The sequence below is a fragment of the Bos javanicus genome, chromosome 22 (assembly GCF_032452875.1).
Source record: "Bos javanicus breed banteng chromosome 22, ARS-OSU_banteng_1.0, whole genome shotgun sequence".
NCBI lineage: Eukaryota > Metazoa > Chordata > Mammalia > Artiodactyla > Bovidae > Bos > Bos javanicus.
The window spans coordinates 59053075-59066983 of record NC_083889.1 but is presented as its reverse complement, the minus strand read 5'-3'; the positions used below and the strand labels follow the sequence as shown (position 1 = coordinate 59066983).

The 13909-nt window shown below is 52.0% G+C and overlaps 2 protein-coding genes across 5 annotated transcripts in view; one reads left to right on the top strand and one right to left on the bottom strand.

Moving 5' to 3' along the window:
• EFCC1 (EF-hand and coiled-coil domain containing 1) overlaps positions 1–1029 on the bottom strand; it is a 34020-nt gene extending 32991 nt beyond the window's left edge. The window contains exon 1 of the mRNA XM_061395656.1: positions 933–1029. Within this exon, the coding sequence (XP_061251640.1) occupies positions 933–1029 (97 nt within the window). The remainder of the gene's footprint in view (positions 1–932) is intronic.
• CFAP92 (cilia and flagella associated protein 92 (putative)) overlaps positions 1–13909 on the top strand; it is a 39368-nt gene that overhangs the window by 1025 nt on the left and 24434 nt on the right. For 3 of the 4 annotated variants that reach the window (XM_061397259.1, XM_061397256.1, XM_061397258.1), the window contains exons 2-7: positions 1428–3309; positions 3829–4111; positions 10298–10488; positions 11382–11586; positions 12641–12772; positions 13613–13688. In XM_061397259.1, coding sequence (XP_061253243.1) covers positions 3850–4111; positions 10298–10488; positions 11382–11586; positions 12641–12772; positions 13613–13688 — 866 coding nt within the window. In that variant the 5' untranslated portion in view covers positions 1428–3309; positions 3829–3849. The remainder of the gene's footprint in view (positions 1–1427; positions 3310–3828; positions 4112–10297; positions 10489–11381; positions 11587–12640; positions 12773–13612; positions 13689–13909) is intronic. The other variant, XM_061397257.1, reaches the window with a different exon arrangement.

Here is a 13909-nt window from a genome sequence, read left to right as displayed (position 1 = left end):
ATTTATAGAGCACAGAACTGTCATCACAGCGTTTTACCTTTGCGCGTATTTGGCTGCACCTCTGCGCCCCCTGTGCCCTCCCGGCCTCGCCTCCTGCACCGCCTCCCTCACTGACCTCCTTGCGGTCCTTCTGACTCACCTCGGGGCTTTTGCATCTGCCTCTCCCAGGTGCTTAGAGCCTGCCCCCTCACCTCCAAGTCCCTTGTGCCAAAGTCATCTCCTCTGCCAGGCCTTCGGTGACGAGCCCTCTGCACCCCTAACAGACTCTCTAGCCTGGCGTGTCTGTCTGCCTGTATGACAGACGCTGTCAGCCACGAGGGTAGGGACGTGTGCCTATCTGTCCACTGGGTTTGGTGTTGGGGACACTGAGTGATGACCTCCAGCTCCCATCTCAGCTGCCTCCCCATGGCTGCCTCTGGGCACGGTGTGGTGAGTGGCCCTCCACATGCTTTCTTTGCCTACAGAGGATTTAAAATGTTTAATTTTGATTTTTCTCTTTTTTTTTTTTGGCCACACCGAGAGGTATTTAGGACCTTAGTTTCCCAAACAGGGATCGAAGCCATGCTTCCTGCAGTGGAAGTGCAGTGTCTTAACCAGGGGACCGCCAAGGAAGTCCCTTTAATTTGTGTTTTAAAAGCAACCGTTGCCATTTATTTGCAGGCCTGCCTCGAGGGCTGAGGCTCACAGGCCAGAGATCCGGTATGGCCCCCGGGCCCACACAGGGCCTGGCGTTAAGTAGGCACTAGTTACGTTCTTTTGCTGGAACACACTTTTGTAGACGTGAACACGCTGCTTCAGAAGGAAATCACGGGCATGTCTGGAATTGGAGCATCCTTCTGCCCAGGGATGATGGAGTCTGCGAGATTCCAAATGTTGGTGGTTGGTTGGACCCCCTATCTGGACCGTAGAAACTTCTAGGCTGGGAGTCCCACTGCCCAAGGGGTTGCTGTGTGCCTTTAGAACGCTGAGTCTGGAACCTGGCTTGAACTTCTGAGCTGCATCTTGAAGACGAATCTGACTCAGTCTCATGTTAATGCTGAGGGCCGATGACCCTGTCGCTGCAGCTGGCGACTGCTTTTGGGGAGGGAATCCTTTCAGCGGTCAGTATTCAAAGCCTTTAAATATCTTGCCTGGAGCCGGCGCCTGGCCTCCGCCCCCCGCAGCTCCGCGGGGGCAGGGGAGTGTGGGGTGATAATGGGGGGCTGTCAGGCCTGTCTGTCTGTGGGGCTGTGTTACCAGGCGCCTCTGAAATCATTCCGGTTTTTGTTTCAGATTCCAAGTGAGCAAACTCGGAAGTCTTCTGCGCTTTTGTCTGGGCTGGGGGATGGGCGAGCGTCTGTGGGCGGGAGAGGCCCTCGGAGAGGAGCGATGTTTCTGAAGTCAGCTCAGTATTGTTTGAGCCGTTCCAAATAGTATGTTGTTCACAGGGTCTTCAAACAGCCCAGAAAAATGCTCAAAAGCAAAAACATCCCCCATGGCGCCAGCAAGAGAAGAACAGAGCTCTTCTGATGCCTTGTTTTCAGATGTTTTCCACGCATTTGGGCATGAAAGAGCTGTGGGAGTGACGGGATGTTCTGTCTTCATTGGCGTGGAAGTTATTAATACATGACTGTTATACGTCAATCAAAGCACTTACAAGGGTGAATTTTACGGGACGTTTCAGTTGTACCTCCTTAAACTTGACATAAAGAAATGAGTTGGGATGCTGCTGTCGGGCTCTTTCTTTGCACATCAGCCATCTTGCTAAGTGGCTCTGCCATCATTAGCATTCCCGGGCAGCATTCTTCTCGAAGGCTGGTCCACGCGCCCGCTTAGGACTGACCCAGGAGGTGGACATTGCGGTGGTCTCTCTCCATTCCAGCAACACTGTCAACAGTTGGCTCTGTCTCCGGGGCGACTTATTGCCCAGCCGAGGGGCGTGGACACTTTACAAGCCCTTGATGTCGTCAAGCTGTTTGTCAGAAAGTGTGCGTCATCCTGCCCAGTCCCCTGGAGCATCTGGGATTGTCTGAGAGCTGTCGTTTCTGGTGTTGAAGCTTTTACATTTTTAAGAGTCTTGGTTGGGGGGATTAGCTGAGTGTTTAGACATCGTTTTACTTCTGTCTATTAAAAATGGGCCCTGGACTTTCCTGGTGGCCCAGTGGTTAAGTTTCCCCCTGCCGATGCAGGAGACACAGGTTGGAACCCTGATCTGGGAGGATCCCACGTGTCTCAGAGCAACTAAGCCTCCATGCCACAACTCCTGAGCGCTGCGGCCACTGAAGTCTGCGCTCTGAAGCCTGTGCTCCACAACAGAAGCCACCGCAGTGAGCAGCTGGTGCACTACAGCCCCACTCACCACAACTGCAGAAAGCTCGCGCAGCAACAGAGAAATAGCACAACCCCAAATAAATAAACGAAAAGAAATGGGCCCGAGGCAATTCCCCCGTCGTCCAGTGAGTGGCTAAGACTCGGTGCTTCCACTGCCAGGGGCCCAGCTTCAATCCGTGGTCAGGGAAATAAGGTCCCACAAACCGTGTGACCAACCTAGACAGCATATGAAAAAGCAGAGACGTTACTTTGCCGACAAAGGTCCATCTAGTCAAAGCCATGGTTTTTCCAGTAGTCATGTATGGATGTGAGTTGGACTATAAAGAAAGCTGGGCACCAAAGAATTGGTACTTTTGAACTGTGGTGTTGAAGACTCTTGAGAGTCCCTTGGACTGCAAGGAGATCCAGCCAGTCCATCCTAAAGGAAATCAGTCCTGAATATTCACTGGAAGGACTGATGCTGAAGCTGAAACTCCGATACTTTGGCCACCCAATGCGAAGAACCGACTCATTGGAAAAGACCCTGATGGTGGGAAAGATTGGAGGCAGGAGGAGAAGGGGACGACAGAGGATGAGATGGTTGGATGGCATCACCGACTCAGTGGACATGAGTTTGAGTAAGCTCCGGGAGTTGGTGATGGACAGGGAGGCCTGGCTTGCTGCAGTCCATAGGGTTGCAAAGAGTCGGACACGACTGAGCGACTGAACTGCACTGAACTGAGCTGAGGAATCTCGGCCAGGCGGCTGTGCAGCCGCTGAAGCGGGGAGCCCCGCCCCCAGGATAGCCCCGCCCCCAAGAGGGGAGCACCGCCCCGGGGCCACGTGCGTCTCCTAGCAACCGTCAAACTTAGTTAGGAGGCGGGTCCTGGGGCCTCCCTACCGGCGGGGCGCACAGACTGCGTCCTAGTAGCCTTCTAGCCGAGTCGGCTGTGGAAGCTGACCGACGTCGTGGTCCGAGCCCACGTGACTGCCCAGCGTGTCTCCAAGCAGGTGCCGCAGGTACCCCCTACACACCCCACCCACCCGGCCCCCAGTGCATCTGGGCAAGCCCCTCAGCGTTTTCCGGTGGTCCCGGGCGGATCTGGCCTGGACGGTCCTGGCCCCCCTTGGTGTCAGCGTGCTGTCCCCGGATGACAAGCTCACACTGGGCTTGGGTACAGCTAACCCGAGACCGGCTCTGCGGGAGCAGAGGGGGCTTCCTTCCTACCCCTCCTTGCGCTTCCTGGGGAATGGGACTCAGGCCCCCGATGGACGCTGGTGAAAGGAGCCACACCTAGGAGTGGGAAGGGGGGCCGCCAGTTGGAGGAACCGGCTGTGTATCGTGATTACTGACGGCACCATTTTCTGTGTTTCCTCCAGTCTTGACTGGGTTCTCTCTGCGTGGCCGACAGTGTCCGAGGCCTTGGCTGGTCGCTGGGGACGGAGCAGGGCACTCGAGGAGGAGGGTGGGTCCCCTGCGGGATCTCAGCTTCCCTTCAGGAGCCCTGGGGTGGCCGCAGCGCCTCCCTTTCCTTGCAGCCGCCTGGGCCTCCCTGCAGCATGTCGCTGCAGGCCTGGGAGTGGGAGGACGAGGACCAGGCCAGCATGGGCCCTGCGTCCTCCATGGGCAGCTTTCACCAGTCGGGGAGCGAGTGTGAAGCCGACGAGTACCTGAAGGACAGGGCCTGGGCCCAGGAGTCGGACTCAGACCACCGGTGCAGCAGCGAGTCCCCAGAAAGGCCCGCCAGCGCCTTCACCTCCCACATGCCCCACGTGGTCCCCTGCACGTTCATCATCTCTCTGGCCTTCCCGCTGACTTCAGGTGAGCCATAGGGCCGAATTCCAACACGCTCTGCGGGGAGCGGTGCACCACTGACCTTTGCCACGAGTTTGAGGCTCCCCTAAGTGGGGTGGCCGATGCCAGGACCAGAGGTCCAGAGAGAAACCGTCCTGTTAGGGCCCACTGTGGGCCAGGCAGGGAGTGGTGTCACAGACTCAATCCTCTCAAAGTCCCAGGAGGCTCAGTGCGGTCACTCAGTTCAGTCGCTCAGTTGTGTCCGACTCTTTGTGACCCCAGGGACTGCAGCACGCCAGGCCTCCCCGTCCATCACCATCCCCGGAGTTCACTCAAACTTATGTCCATTGAGTCGGTGATGCCATCCAACCGTCTCATCCTCTGTCGTCCCCTTCTCCTCCTGCCTTCAGTCTTTCCCAGCATCAGGGTCTTTTCCAGTGAGTCAGTTCTTCGCATCAGGTGGCCAAAGGATTGGAGTTTCAGCTTCACCATCAGTCCTTCCAGTGAATATTCAGGACCGATCTCCTTTAGGATGGACTGGTTGGATCTCCTTGCAGTCCAAGGGACTCTCAAGAGTCTTCTCCAACACCACAGTTCAAAAGTATCAATTCTTCGGTGCTCAGTTTTCTTTAGGGTCCAACTCTCACATCCATACATGACTACTGGAAAAACCATAACTTTGACCAGATGGACCTTTGTTGGCAAAGTAATGTCTCTGCTTTTTAATATGCTGTCTAGGTTGGTCTTTCCTTCCAAAGAGCAAGCGTCTTTTAATTTCATGGCTCCAGTCACCATCTGCAGTGATTTTGGAGCCAAAAATAAAGTCTGTTTAACTGTTTCCTTTGTTTTTCCATCTATCTCCCATGAGGTGATGGGACCAGATGCCGTGATCTTCGTTTTCTGAATGTTGAGTTTTAAGCCAACTTTTTCACTCTCCTCTTTCACTTTCATCAAGAGGCTTTTTAGTTCCTCTTCACTTTCTGCCATAAGGGTGATGTCATCTGCATATCTGAGGTTATTGATATTTCTCCTGGCAATCTTGATTCCAGCTTGTGCTTCATCCAGCCCAGCATTTCACATGATGTACTCTGCATAGAAGTTAAATAAGCAGGGTGACAACATACGGCCTTGACGTACTCCTTTTCCTATTTGGAACCAGTCTGTTGTTCCATGTCCCGTTCTAACTGTTGCTTCTTGACCTGCACACAGATTTCTCAGGAAGCAGGTAAAGTGGTCTGGTATTCCCATCTCTTGAAGAATTTTCTACAGTTTGTGGTGATCCACACAGTCAAAGGATTTGGTGACATTAAGAAAGCAGAAGTAGATGTTTTTCTGGAACACTCTTGCTTTTCCCATGATCCAGCGGATGTTGGCAATTTGATCTCTGGTTCCTCTGCCTTTTCTAAATTCAGCCCTCACATCTGTAAGTTCACGGTTCACGTACTGTTGAAGCCTGGCTTGGAGAATTTTGAGCATTACTTTGCTAGCGTGTGAGATGAGTGCAGTTGTGCGGTAGTTTGAGCATTCTTTGGCATTGCCTTTCTTTGGGATTGGAGTGAAAACTGAACTTTTCCAGTCCTGTGGCCACTGCTGAGTTTTCCAAATTTGCTGGCATAGTGAGTGCAGCACTTTCACAGCGTCATCTTTTAGGATGTGAAATATCAGCTGGAATTCCATCACCCCCACCAGCTTTGTTGTAGTGGCTGGTGATGTTATTTATGCTTTCTGCAGATAAAGAAGAGATTAAGGCACTCCCCACCCCCATAAGCTGATTGTGAATCCCCTAATTCTGGGTTTAAATGCAGATTCTCAGATGTATTGGATCAAAATCTACTTGTAGATTTTTAATGATGGCCATTCTGATCAGTGTGAAAGGTTTTTGTCGAATCACACAAAGACGCCAGGATTCTTGGCCCCCAGAGGAGAAGAATTCAATCCAGGGCCAGAGACAAGGCTTGATCACTCAGAGCTTTTGTGTAATAAAGTTTTATTAAAGTACCAAAGAGATAGAGAAAGCTCCTAACATAGGCATCAGAAGGGGGCAGAAAGAGTACCCCCCTGCTAGTCTTCAGCTGGATGTTATATAGTCACTAGCAGTGTGTTTATAAAAGAAAGGAATGTCTTAAAACTCAGAATGGCACCAGGCCCCTCACCCATAAGATGCATTTTGGGATAATCTTGGCACCAAATGGTTCATTCTGGGCCATAAAATGATTAATTTGAATCTTGAAGAAGGGCAGATCACCATACAAATAGTTTCGTTTACCTAGATTAGGGGAACAATATCTGAGTATAATATACTGGTTTGTCAAGTAGGTTCTGAGCCAAGAGGTGGAACCGACTTGAAGACAGAGTTTGGGGTAAATGCATAATACATTAGCATAGCTTAAGACAAACATTTCCATAAGACAAATGCACTGGTTATCTCTAGGTTTGAGAATAGTTAACTTCGGGTGAAACCAGGTGTCATCATGGCAACACAGTATTTTAAGAGAAACCTCCTTTTAAATTTGTATAGAGAAGGAAAAAATATCGCTAGTTTGTTTCCTTCTGCCGCTTGCGAGAGATAACAACGTCTGACGCTTGCAGGCTGTTTCCTCCCTTGGAGACCCCTGGCCTCCCTGCCTGTTACCCTCTCAAGTGTGAGGTGACACCGCTTTGTACTTTGCTTTTCCATTTCACTGGTGGTTGTGACACATGGAGCACTTCCCACGGGCCTCTTGGCCATCTCTGTGTCTTGGAGAAATGTCTGTGTCTTCTGCCCATGTTTTGATTGGGTTTTTCTTTTTTTGATATTAAGCTGTATGAGCTGTTGGTATGTTTTTGAAATTAATTCCGTGTTAGTAGAATCGTTTGCAAATATTTTCTCCCAGAAAAGGTTGTCTTTTCATTCTGTCTGTGGTTTCCTTTGCTGTGCAAAAGCCTTTAAGTTGAATTAGATTCCATTTGTTTAGTTTTCTTTTTATTTCCATCAATCTAGGAGACGGAGCCCCAAAAATATTACTGCAATTTATGTCAGAGAGTGTTCTGCCTATGTTTTTCTCTAGGAATTTTATCCGGTCTTAAATGTAGATCTTTAACCCCTCTGAGTGTGTTTCGTGTATGGTGTCAGAAGATGTTTTCATTTCATCCTTTTGTGCAGCTGTGCAATCTCCTGGCACCACTTATTGAAGAGGCGGTCTTTTCTCTATTGTTATATTCTCTCCTCCTCTGTTGTTTATTAGGTGACCACAGGTGCGTGAGGTTCATCTCTGGATACTCTATTTTGTTCCATTGATCTGTATTTGTACCATAGTGCTTTGATCACTATAGCTCTGTAGTGTAGCCTGGAGTCAGGAAGCCAGAGTCCTCCAGCTCCGTTCCTCTTTCTCAGTAATACTTTGGGTATTCAGGGTCTTTTGCGTTTCTGTTCAAATTTAACCTTTTTTTTGTTCTGGGTATGTGAAGGGTGCCACTGACGATGTGAAAGGGAGCGTGTGGAGTCTGTAGTTTGCTTTGGGTGGTGGCTCCCCCATCCAGTCGCACGTGGTCCGTCCCTCTATCTGCGTGGTCTTCAGCCTCTTCCGTCGCATCTGAAGTGTGTGGAGCATGGCCTCTTGCCACTGAGGCAGGTTCATTCCTCAGCACATCACACGGTTCTCCATTTTCTGACATGTCTTTTTTGTTGTCCTGCTTGAAATCTCCGCCCGTGGTGATTAATTCAGCATCGCCTTGTAGTTCTGCTGACGACTGCTTCAGATATTCTGTAAACTGTTTGCTTAGATGTACATCATGTTCAAAACTGACCTACCTTTTCTTGGAAATTGAACTGTTTGTCACTGGGTGTGACCTCCTTTATGTATAATGGTATGTGTGTGTATAATGGTCTGTTGATACCATGCAAACATGCAAAAGGTACCTGCAAACACCGCCCCAAAGAATACTGGTGGTTATTTGATCACCTTCAACCTCACATCTCTTGCAGGCTCTCTTAGACTTGTTTTTCTTATTTTGGCCCTTTCTCCAAAGGCGTTTATAAAATAGATCGCTGTGCAGCTCCACTTAAAGAGACCTTACCTGAAAGTATTTTTACAGCATCAGTATCTTTGAAGAACCTATCTCTTTGGTTAGGTATAAAATTCCAGCTTCAATGTTTTTTCCTTAAATACCTGAATATTTATGAACTTATCCATGAATGTTTATTCAAGTTGTTTGTTTTAGAAAAATGAGACCCTACGTATCCTATTTTACAACTTGCTTCTTAAAACTTTGATGGTGTATCTCAGATGTCTTATCGGATAGTCGCAGACTTGGTTTGCTTTGTCGGTGTTGGTTTTAAACACCTGTGTGCTGTAGCGGTCCATCCCGTGTGTCTAATTTACCCTGCCCCATGTTGGTGAACATGTAAGTTGTCTCCAATTATTCAGCAGACATTGTTGTGTGGACATTTCTGGGCTTATGTGTGGATCCTTGTGTAGCATGAATTTCAAGAAGTGGAATTGCTGGGTTTAAGATGTGTGTTTATGTTTTTTGGATTGTTGTTCAGTCGCTCAGTTGTGTCTGACTCTTTGCGACCCCACAGACTGCATCATGCCAGGCTTCCCTGTCCTTGACTATCTCCTGGAGTTTGCTCAAACTTATGTCCTTTGAGTCCGTGATACCGTCCCAGCACCTCATCCTCTGTCGTCCCCTTCTCCTCCTGTCCTCAGTCTTTCCCAGCATAAAGGTCTTTTCCAGCGAGTCAGCGGCCCAAGTATTGGAGCTTCAGCTTCAGTCCTTCCGATGAATATTTGGGGTTGACTTCCTTTAGGATTGACTGGTTTGATTTTCTTGCTGTCCATGGGACTCTCAAGAGTCTTATCCAGCACCGCAGTTTGAAGGCATCAATTCTTCGCTGTCAGTCTTTTTTTAGTCCAACTCTCATAACTACGTGTGACTACTGGAAAAACCATAGCTCTGACTAGATGGACCTTTATAGGCAAAGTATCATCTCTGCTTTTTAATATGCTGTCTAGATTTGTCATTGCTTTTCTTCCAAGGAGTAAGCGCCTTAACTTTCTGGATAGCTATTGCTGCATTGCCCGCCTTTTTTGGGATCCATATTGTTGCATTGCTCGCTGCCGTGCTGTAGCATTTGCAAACCTGTGGATAGGCAGTGAGAGAGTGTGTGACCTGCTGGCCCGCGGCGGCTTGAGTCTGGAGGCAGGTCTGCAAAGCTGCCAGCTTCCTCGTCACCTCCCCTCACCAGGACTCCTCCTGCCCCTGAGGACGGCTGTGAGAAGCTCATTCCTGGAGACCTTGGGGGCACCTCCCACGTTCAGCAGCCTCCTGGGGGACACACCATCGACACTTTACAGTGAGACCTTTAAAACTGTCAGTCTTATAGAAGGCGGCTCAGAGGAAGCCGTGTGGGGTTCCTGAATCATCTCGCGGTGTTAACACTCAGCCTGGAGGTCCCAGCTGACGGTCAAGGCCAGGCCTGGGAGGCTGCGCCTCTTGGGGAAGCCCAGACTCCCTTTGTGTCTGCCCGCCCCGCCACCCCACGTCTCACAGCTTCCTTGGTGGGGTTTTGGTGGGCTCAGGCTGGGGTGTCTGCCAGCTTTGTCCCTGCACGACTTGCTGACAGCCCCTGGGATATGCTGGTACCCTCCAGGATACCCCCACAGGATACCCCTGCAGGATACCCCCCAGGGTACCCTTCCAGGATACCCCCCAGGATATCCCCCAGGATACCTCCCCAGGATATCCCCCCAGGATACCCCCTGCAGGATACCCCCCCAGGATATCCCCCATTCCCCAGGGTACCCCCCAGGATACCCCCTGCAGGATACCCCCCCAGGATATCCCCACAGGATATCCCCCATCCCCCAGGGTACCCGCCCAGGGTACCCCCCCAGGATACCCTTCAGGATGTGCCCCCAGGGTAACCCCCAGGATACCCCCCAGGGTGCCCCCCCAGGATACTCACCCCCCGGCCCGCAAACCCCTACTCTGGTCGTGTTTGCGCCGCTGATGTTGCACGGATCCCGTCGTGCTGTGATGTTTGGTTTTAACACCTTTACGGGGATGCTGGCCTCAGAGTCGTGAGCGGAGGGCGCGACACACACCCTCACGCCGAGCGGGTGGCTGCACAGGCCCCCGCCTCCGGCTCTTCGTGGGAGCAGGGAGTCGTGGAGACGGCTCTGCCTTCCCACGTGAGGTTAGGGCGGGACTCACTCCATCTGTGTCCTCCAGGTCATAAAGGGAAATTTTCGAGTTTGGTTGAAAAATACAGGCGACCGCCTAAAACGGACAAGCCCGTGGCAAAGGTTCACCGCTACTACCACGCCGAGTACTCCCTCCTGCCGGACGGTGCGGAGCCCAAGAAAGTCGACGTGCTGCTGCTTCCCACCGTGGCCAAAGTGTTCCTGGACTCGGGAGTAAAGGTGAGCGTGCGTGTGTGTCTGTGTCTGTGTGTGTCTGTCTCTGTGTGTGTGTCTCCGTCTGTCTCTGTGTGTGTGTCTGTCTCTGTGTCTCTGTCTCCGTGTGTGTGTGTGTGTCTGTTTGTGTCTCTTTCTGTCTCCGTGTGTGTATTTGTGTGTCTCCGTGTGTGTGTCTGTGTTTGTGTTTCTCTGTGTGTGTGTCTCTGTGTGTGTCTCCGTATGTGTGTCTCCATGTGTCTGTGTGTCTCCGTCTGTCTCTGTGTGTGTGTCTCCGTGTGTGTCTCTGTGTGTGTCTCCGTATGTGTTTCTCCGTGTGTGTCTCTGTGTGTGTGTCCCCGTGTGTGTGTCTGTGTGTGTGTGTCTGGCCTTGCATGTAGTCTGATAACCATAAGAAACAGCAGGAGCCACAAAGAATGCTGGGTTCCCCTAGAACTTGCTGGAAATTCAAGACCTTGGGCCCCACCCGAGATCTACTGAATGCCAATGTGCAAGAACCTAATAATGGCGACCCAAGGGTTGTCTGTGCAGGTATCTTCAACCTAAGAATTTCTTTGGTGTTTGCAGAGTTCTGGCAGCTCTTGCTGTTTCTTCGTGTGTGTGTGCGTGAGTATGGGCGTCTGCTCCTGCACGTGGGCACGCTGCGCTAGGGCGGGCTCGGGGCAGGATGGAGAGCCCCTGGGAAGGACATCTCTGCAGGAATTGCTTTTACTTTTATTTTTCCGAGGAACCTAGAGGTGCGCAGGCCCCTGTTCCCGGCACCCATTTCCTGACTCCCAACGAGAGCTGGGAGCCAGGAGAGGTCGGGACACACAGACAGACAGGCGGAGGGCCGGGCCCGGCTCGCCGCGCCAACGGTCAGATCTTGGCCCCTGAGAGTCTCTTGTCCTTTAACACAGACCATCAGGCCGTGGCAAGAAGGGGACAGGGTCTGGGTGTCATGGACCCAAGCTTTCAACATCAACGTGACCAAGGAGTTACTGAAGAAAATAAATTTTCACAAAATCACCTTGAAGGTCTGGGACACCAAGGAAAAGGTTTCGAAAAGAGTCAAGTATTATCGGCTAAAGCCTTCCGGGTTTATGGAAGACATGGGATCTTCCGGTAAGTCAGGTGTCTGGGTTTGACTTGAAACGTTCCCAGGACGTGGTGGCTTCTCACCAGTTGACAGCAGAAAGCCAGCGTCCCTTAGTTGGGCGCGTCTGGTTTTCGGGGGCCCGTGCTGGCGTCCGTCAGCACAGTGACACCTCTGTCCGCTCTCAGCGTTGGCCAATGACCCTTTGAAGCCCCAGGTCGTGGCTGGCTCCTGCCGTGCCCACCACTCTCGGCCACCGCTGCCCCCAGCCCAGCGCCTGCTTGGTGACCCTGCCCGGTGTGGCTCTCCCAGGGCTCTCTACCCTCACCTGCCTCCTCCGTCTGCACGCACGTTTTCCCCTGTCTCCTCTCTGCCGCCCCGCTCCCTGACCTTCCTGTATCACCCCTAAGACCCTGGCGCTTGGCAGCTCTGCGGCTTTTCACGGCTGCCGCGCGTCTTCGGGAACCAAGTCTGATGTCCGAGTCCAGTCTCGAAGGCATCGTGCCCCCGGCGCCCCGAGCCTTCTTTCTCATCATCACCATCACCTGCACCCCAGGTCCAGCCCTGACCCCTGAAGACGCGAGGCTTCTCCACATTGCAGGGCCAGCCTCGAGGCACCAGGGGCTCTTGGCCTAATTTCTTGTTCCCAGAGTGCCATCCATCCTCCAGTACCGCGGCCGGTCTCACCTCTCTCTGCCGTCTTCTTTAGCCTTCCCTCTCCCCCTCTGCCCCGCTGGTCCGCCCCCCACTGACAGGTGGGGCGACCCCGAGGGGCGTCGCCCTTGGTAAAGGGTGGGTCCCCTGACCACACAAGGGTGACAGAAGCGTCTCTAAGATGGGCAGGTGGTGGTGCCTTCCTTCCAGTGCAGGGTGAGCGTCTAACGCAGCACAGGCACCTGCCTAGGGACCCTGCCTGGGAGAAGCCGGTGCGGCGGGCTGGGCGGGTCCTGGTGTTGCGAGGCGGCCCCCCCGGCGGCTCCCCGTCTTACTGCTCCAGCACTAACTGAGGGGGACACTCGCCTAGGGGATAAGCAGTGTTTCTGATGAGCCGAGTCAGCCATGCAGTCTCCTCCTGTGTTCTAGAGGAAGTGAAAAATTTGGTTTTAAGTCAGAGAAGATTGTCTGAACAGGGCGTTCACGTCAAAGAGGAGCAGTGCCAGGACCACGCACCAGAGAAGCTCGAAAAACCGAGGAGATCCTTGAAGCCAGCGCACGGTGAGTGGAGGCGGCCTTCGTGGGCGCGCCGAGCGCGGACCGGCGGGAAGGCAGGGTCCCGGGTGACGCGTGCGCACTGGCGTCCGCCGGGGGCCTCGTGCTCCGCACCGAATCACTGCAGTTGATTCTTTCATTTTGGTCACTTACAAAAAACCCGTCTCTCAGTGGAGACATTACATAGCTTTCGTTTGTTTTTTAGAACAGTCAGTAAATACAGAAAAGCATAAAACACGCAGGGAACATAATGGATTGTTCCGTCACCAGCAACAAACACTGCAATGTCTTGGTTATCTCGTTATGGCGGATTCTTTTGTTTTTGTGCTGAGATTTTTTTTTTTTTTTAATACAGATGAGGTTATTCTGGGTCCATAATCTTCTAGTGTGAGATCATTGCATCCTCACCGTCTATTTCCTTAACAACTTTCCATAAACTTCTCGTGTGGTGGCTTCAGAGTGTTTCATCCGCTAGCACCACTGTGATTTGCTTAACTGTTTGCTGTTGGTGGGAATAAAGGAAACTTGGGAGTGTTTTCAGGAGTCTCTAGTGTGAACAGCGCTGAAGCGGCTGGCTGCATAGATAACAGACTTCTGTTTTGTTCTCTGAGGAGTATTACATAAGGATCTAGAGGCCTAGTCTTGCCTCCGTTTTTCCAAATAATCATAGTTATCTGTATATTCATTCATTCAGTCGTGTGTCATCCGCAGACATTTTGCTGAACGCTTGGGGACTGCGGCTCGGGGGCTGGCGCTGCAAACGTGTTCAGGGCCCTCATTCTTGGTGAGCTCGTACAGAGTGGGAGGCTTGGAGACGCTGGCTCATGTGGTCGGGTTCCCTCCCAGCAGATGCGGAAACTCTTCCCGGGAACCCCGAGGACCACGAAAAGCTACTCAGGTCGGAAGAGCTTGCCACAGTCCAGTAAGGAGGGCCCCGTGCTGTTTTGGGGTGTGGGGAAGGGGTCTCCTCTTCTTCTTGCCCCGCAAGCCCCCCTCCCAGAGTCGCGTGGAGTTTTGGTAGTTTCACTTAACCAGGAGCTCACGCAGTCCAGGTGGGGGCACAGAACCGAGAAAGGTACTCTGAGTCCTCTGAGCCTGTGTTATGTGTCAAGCCCCTGCTTCTGTGTGAAGCAGTGCATTTCA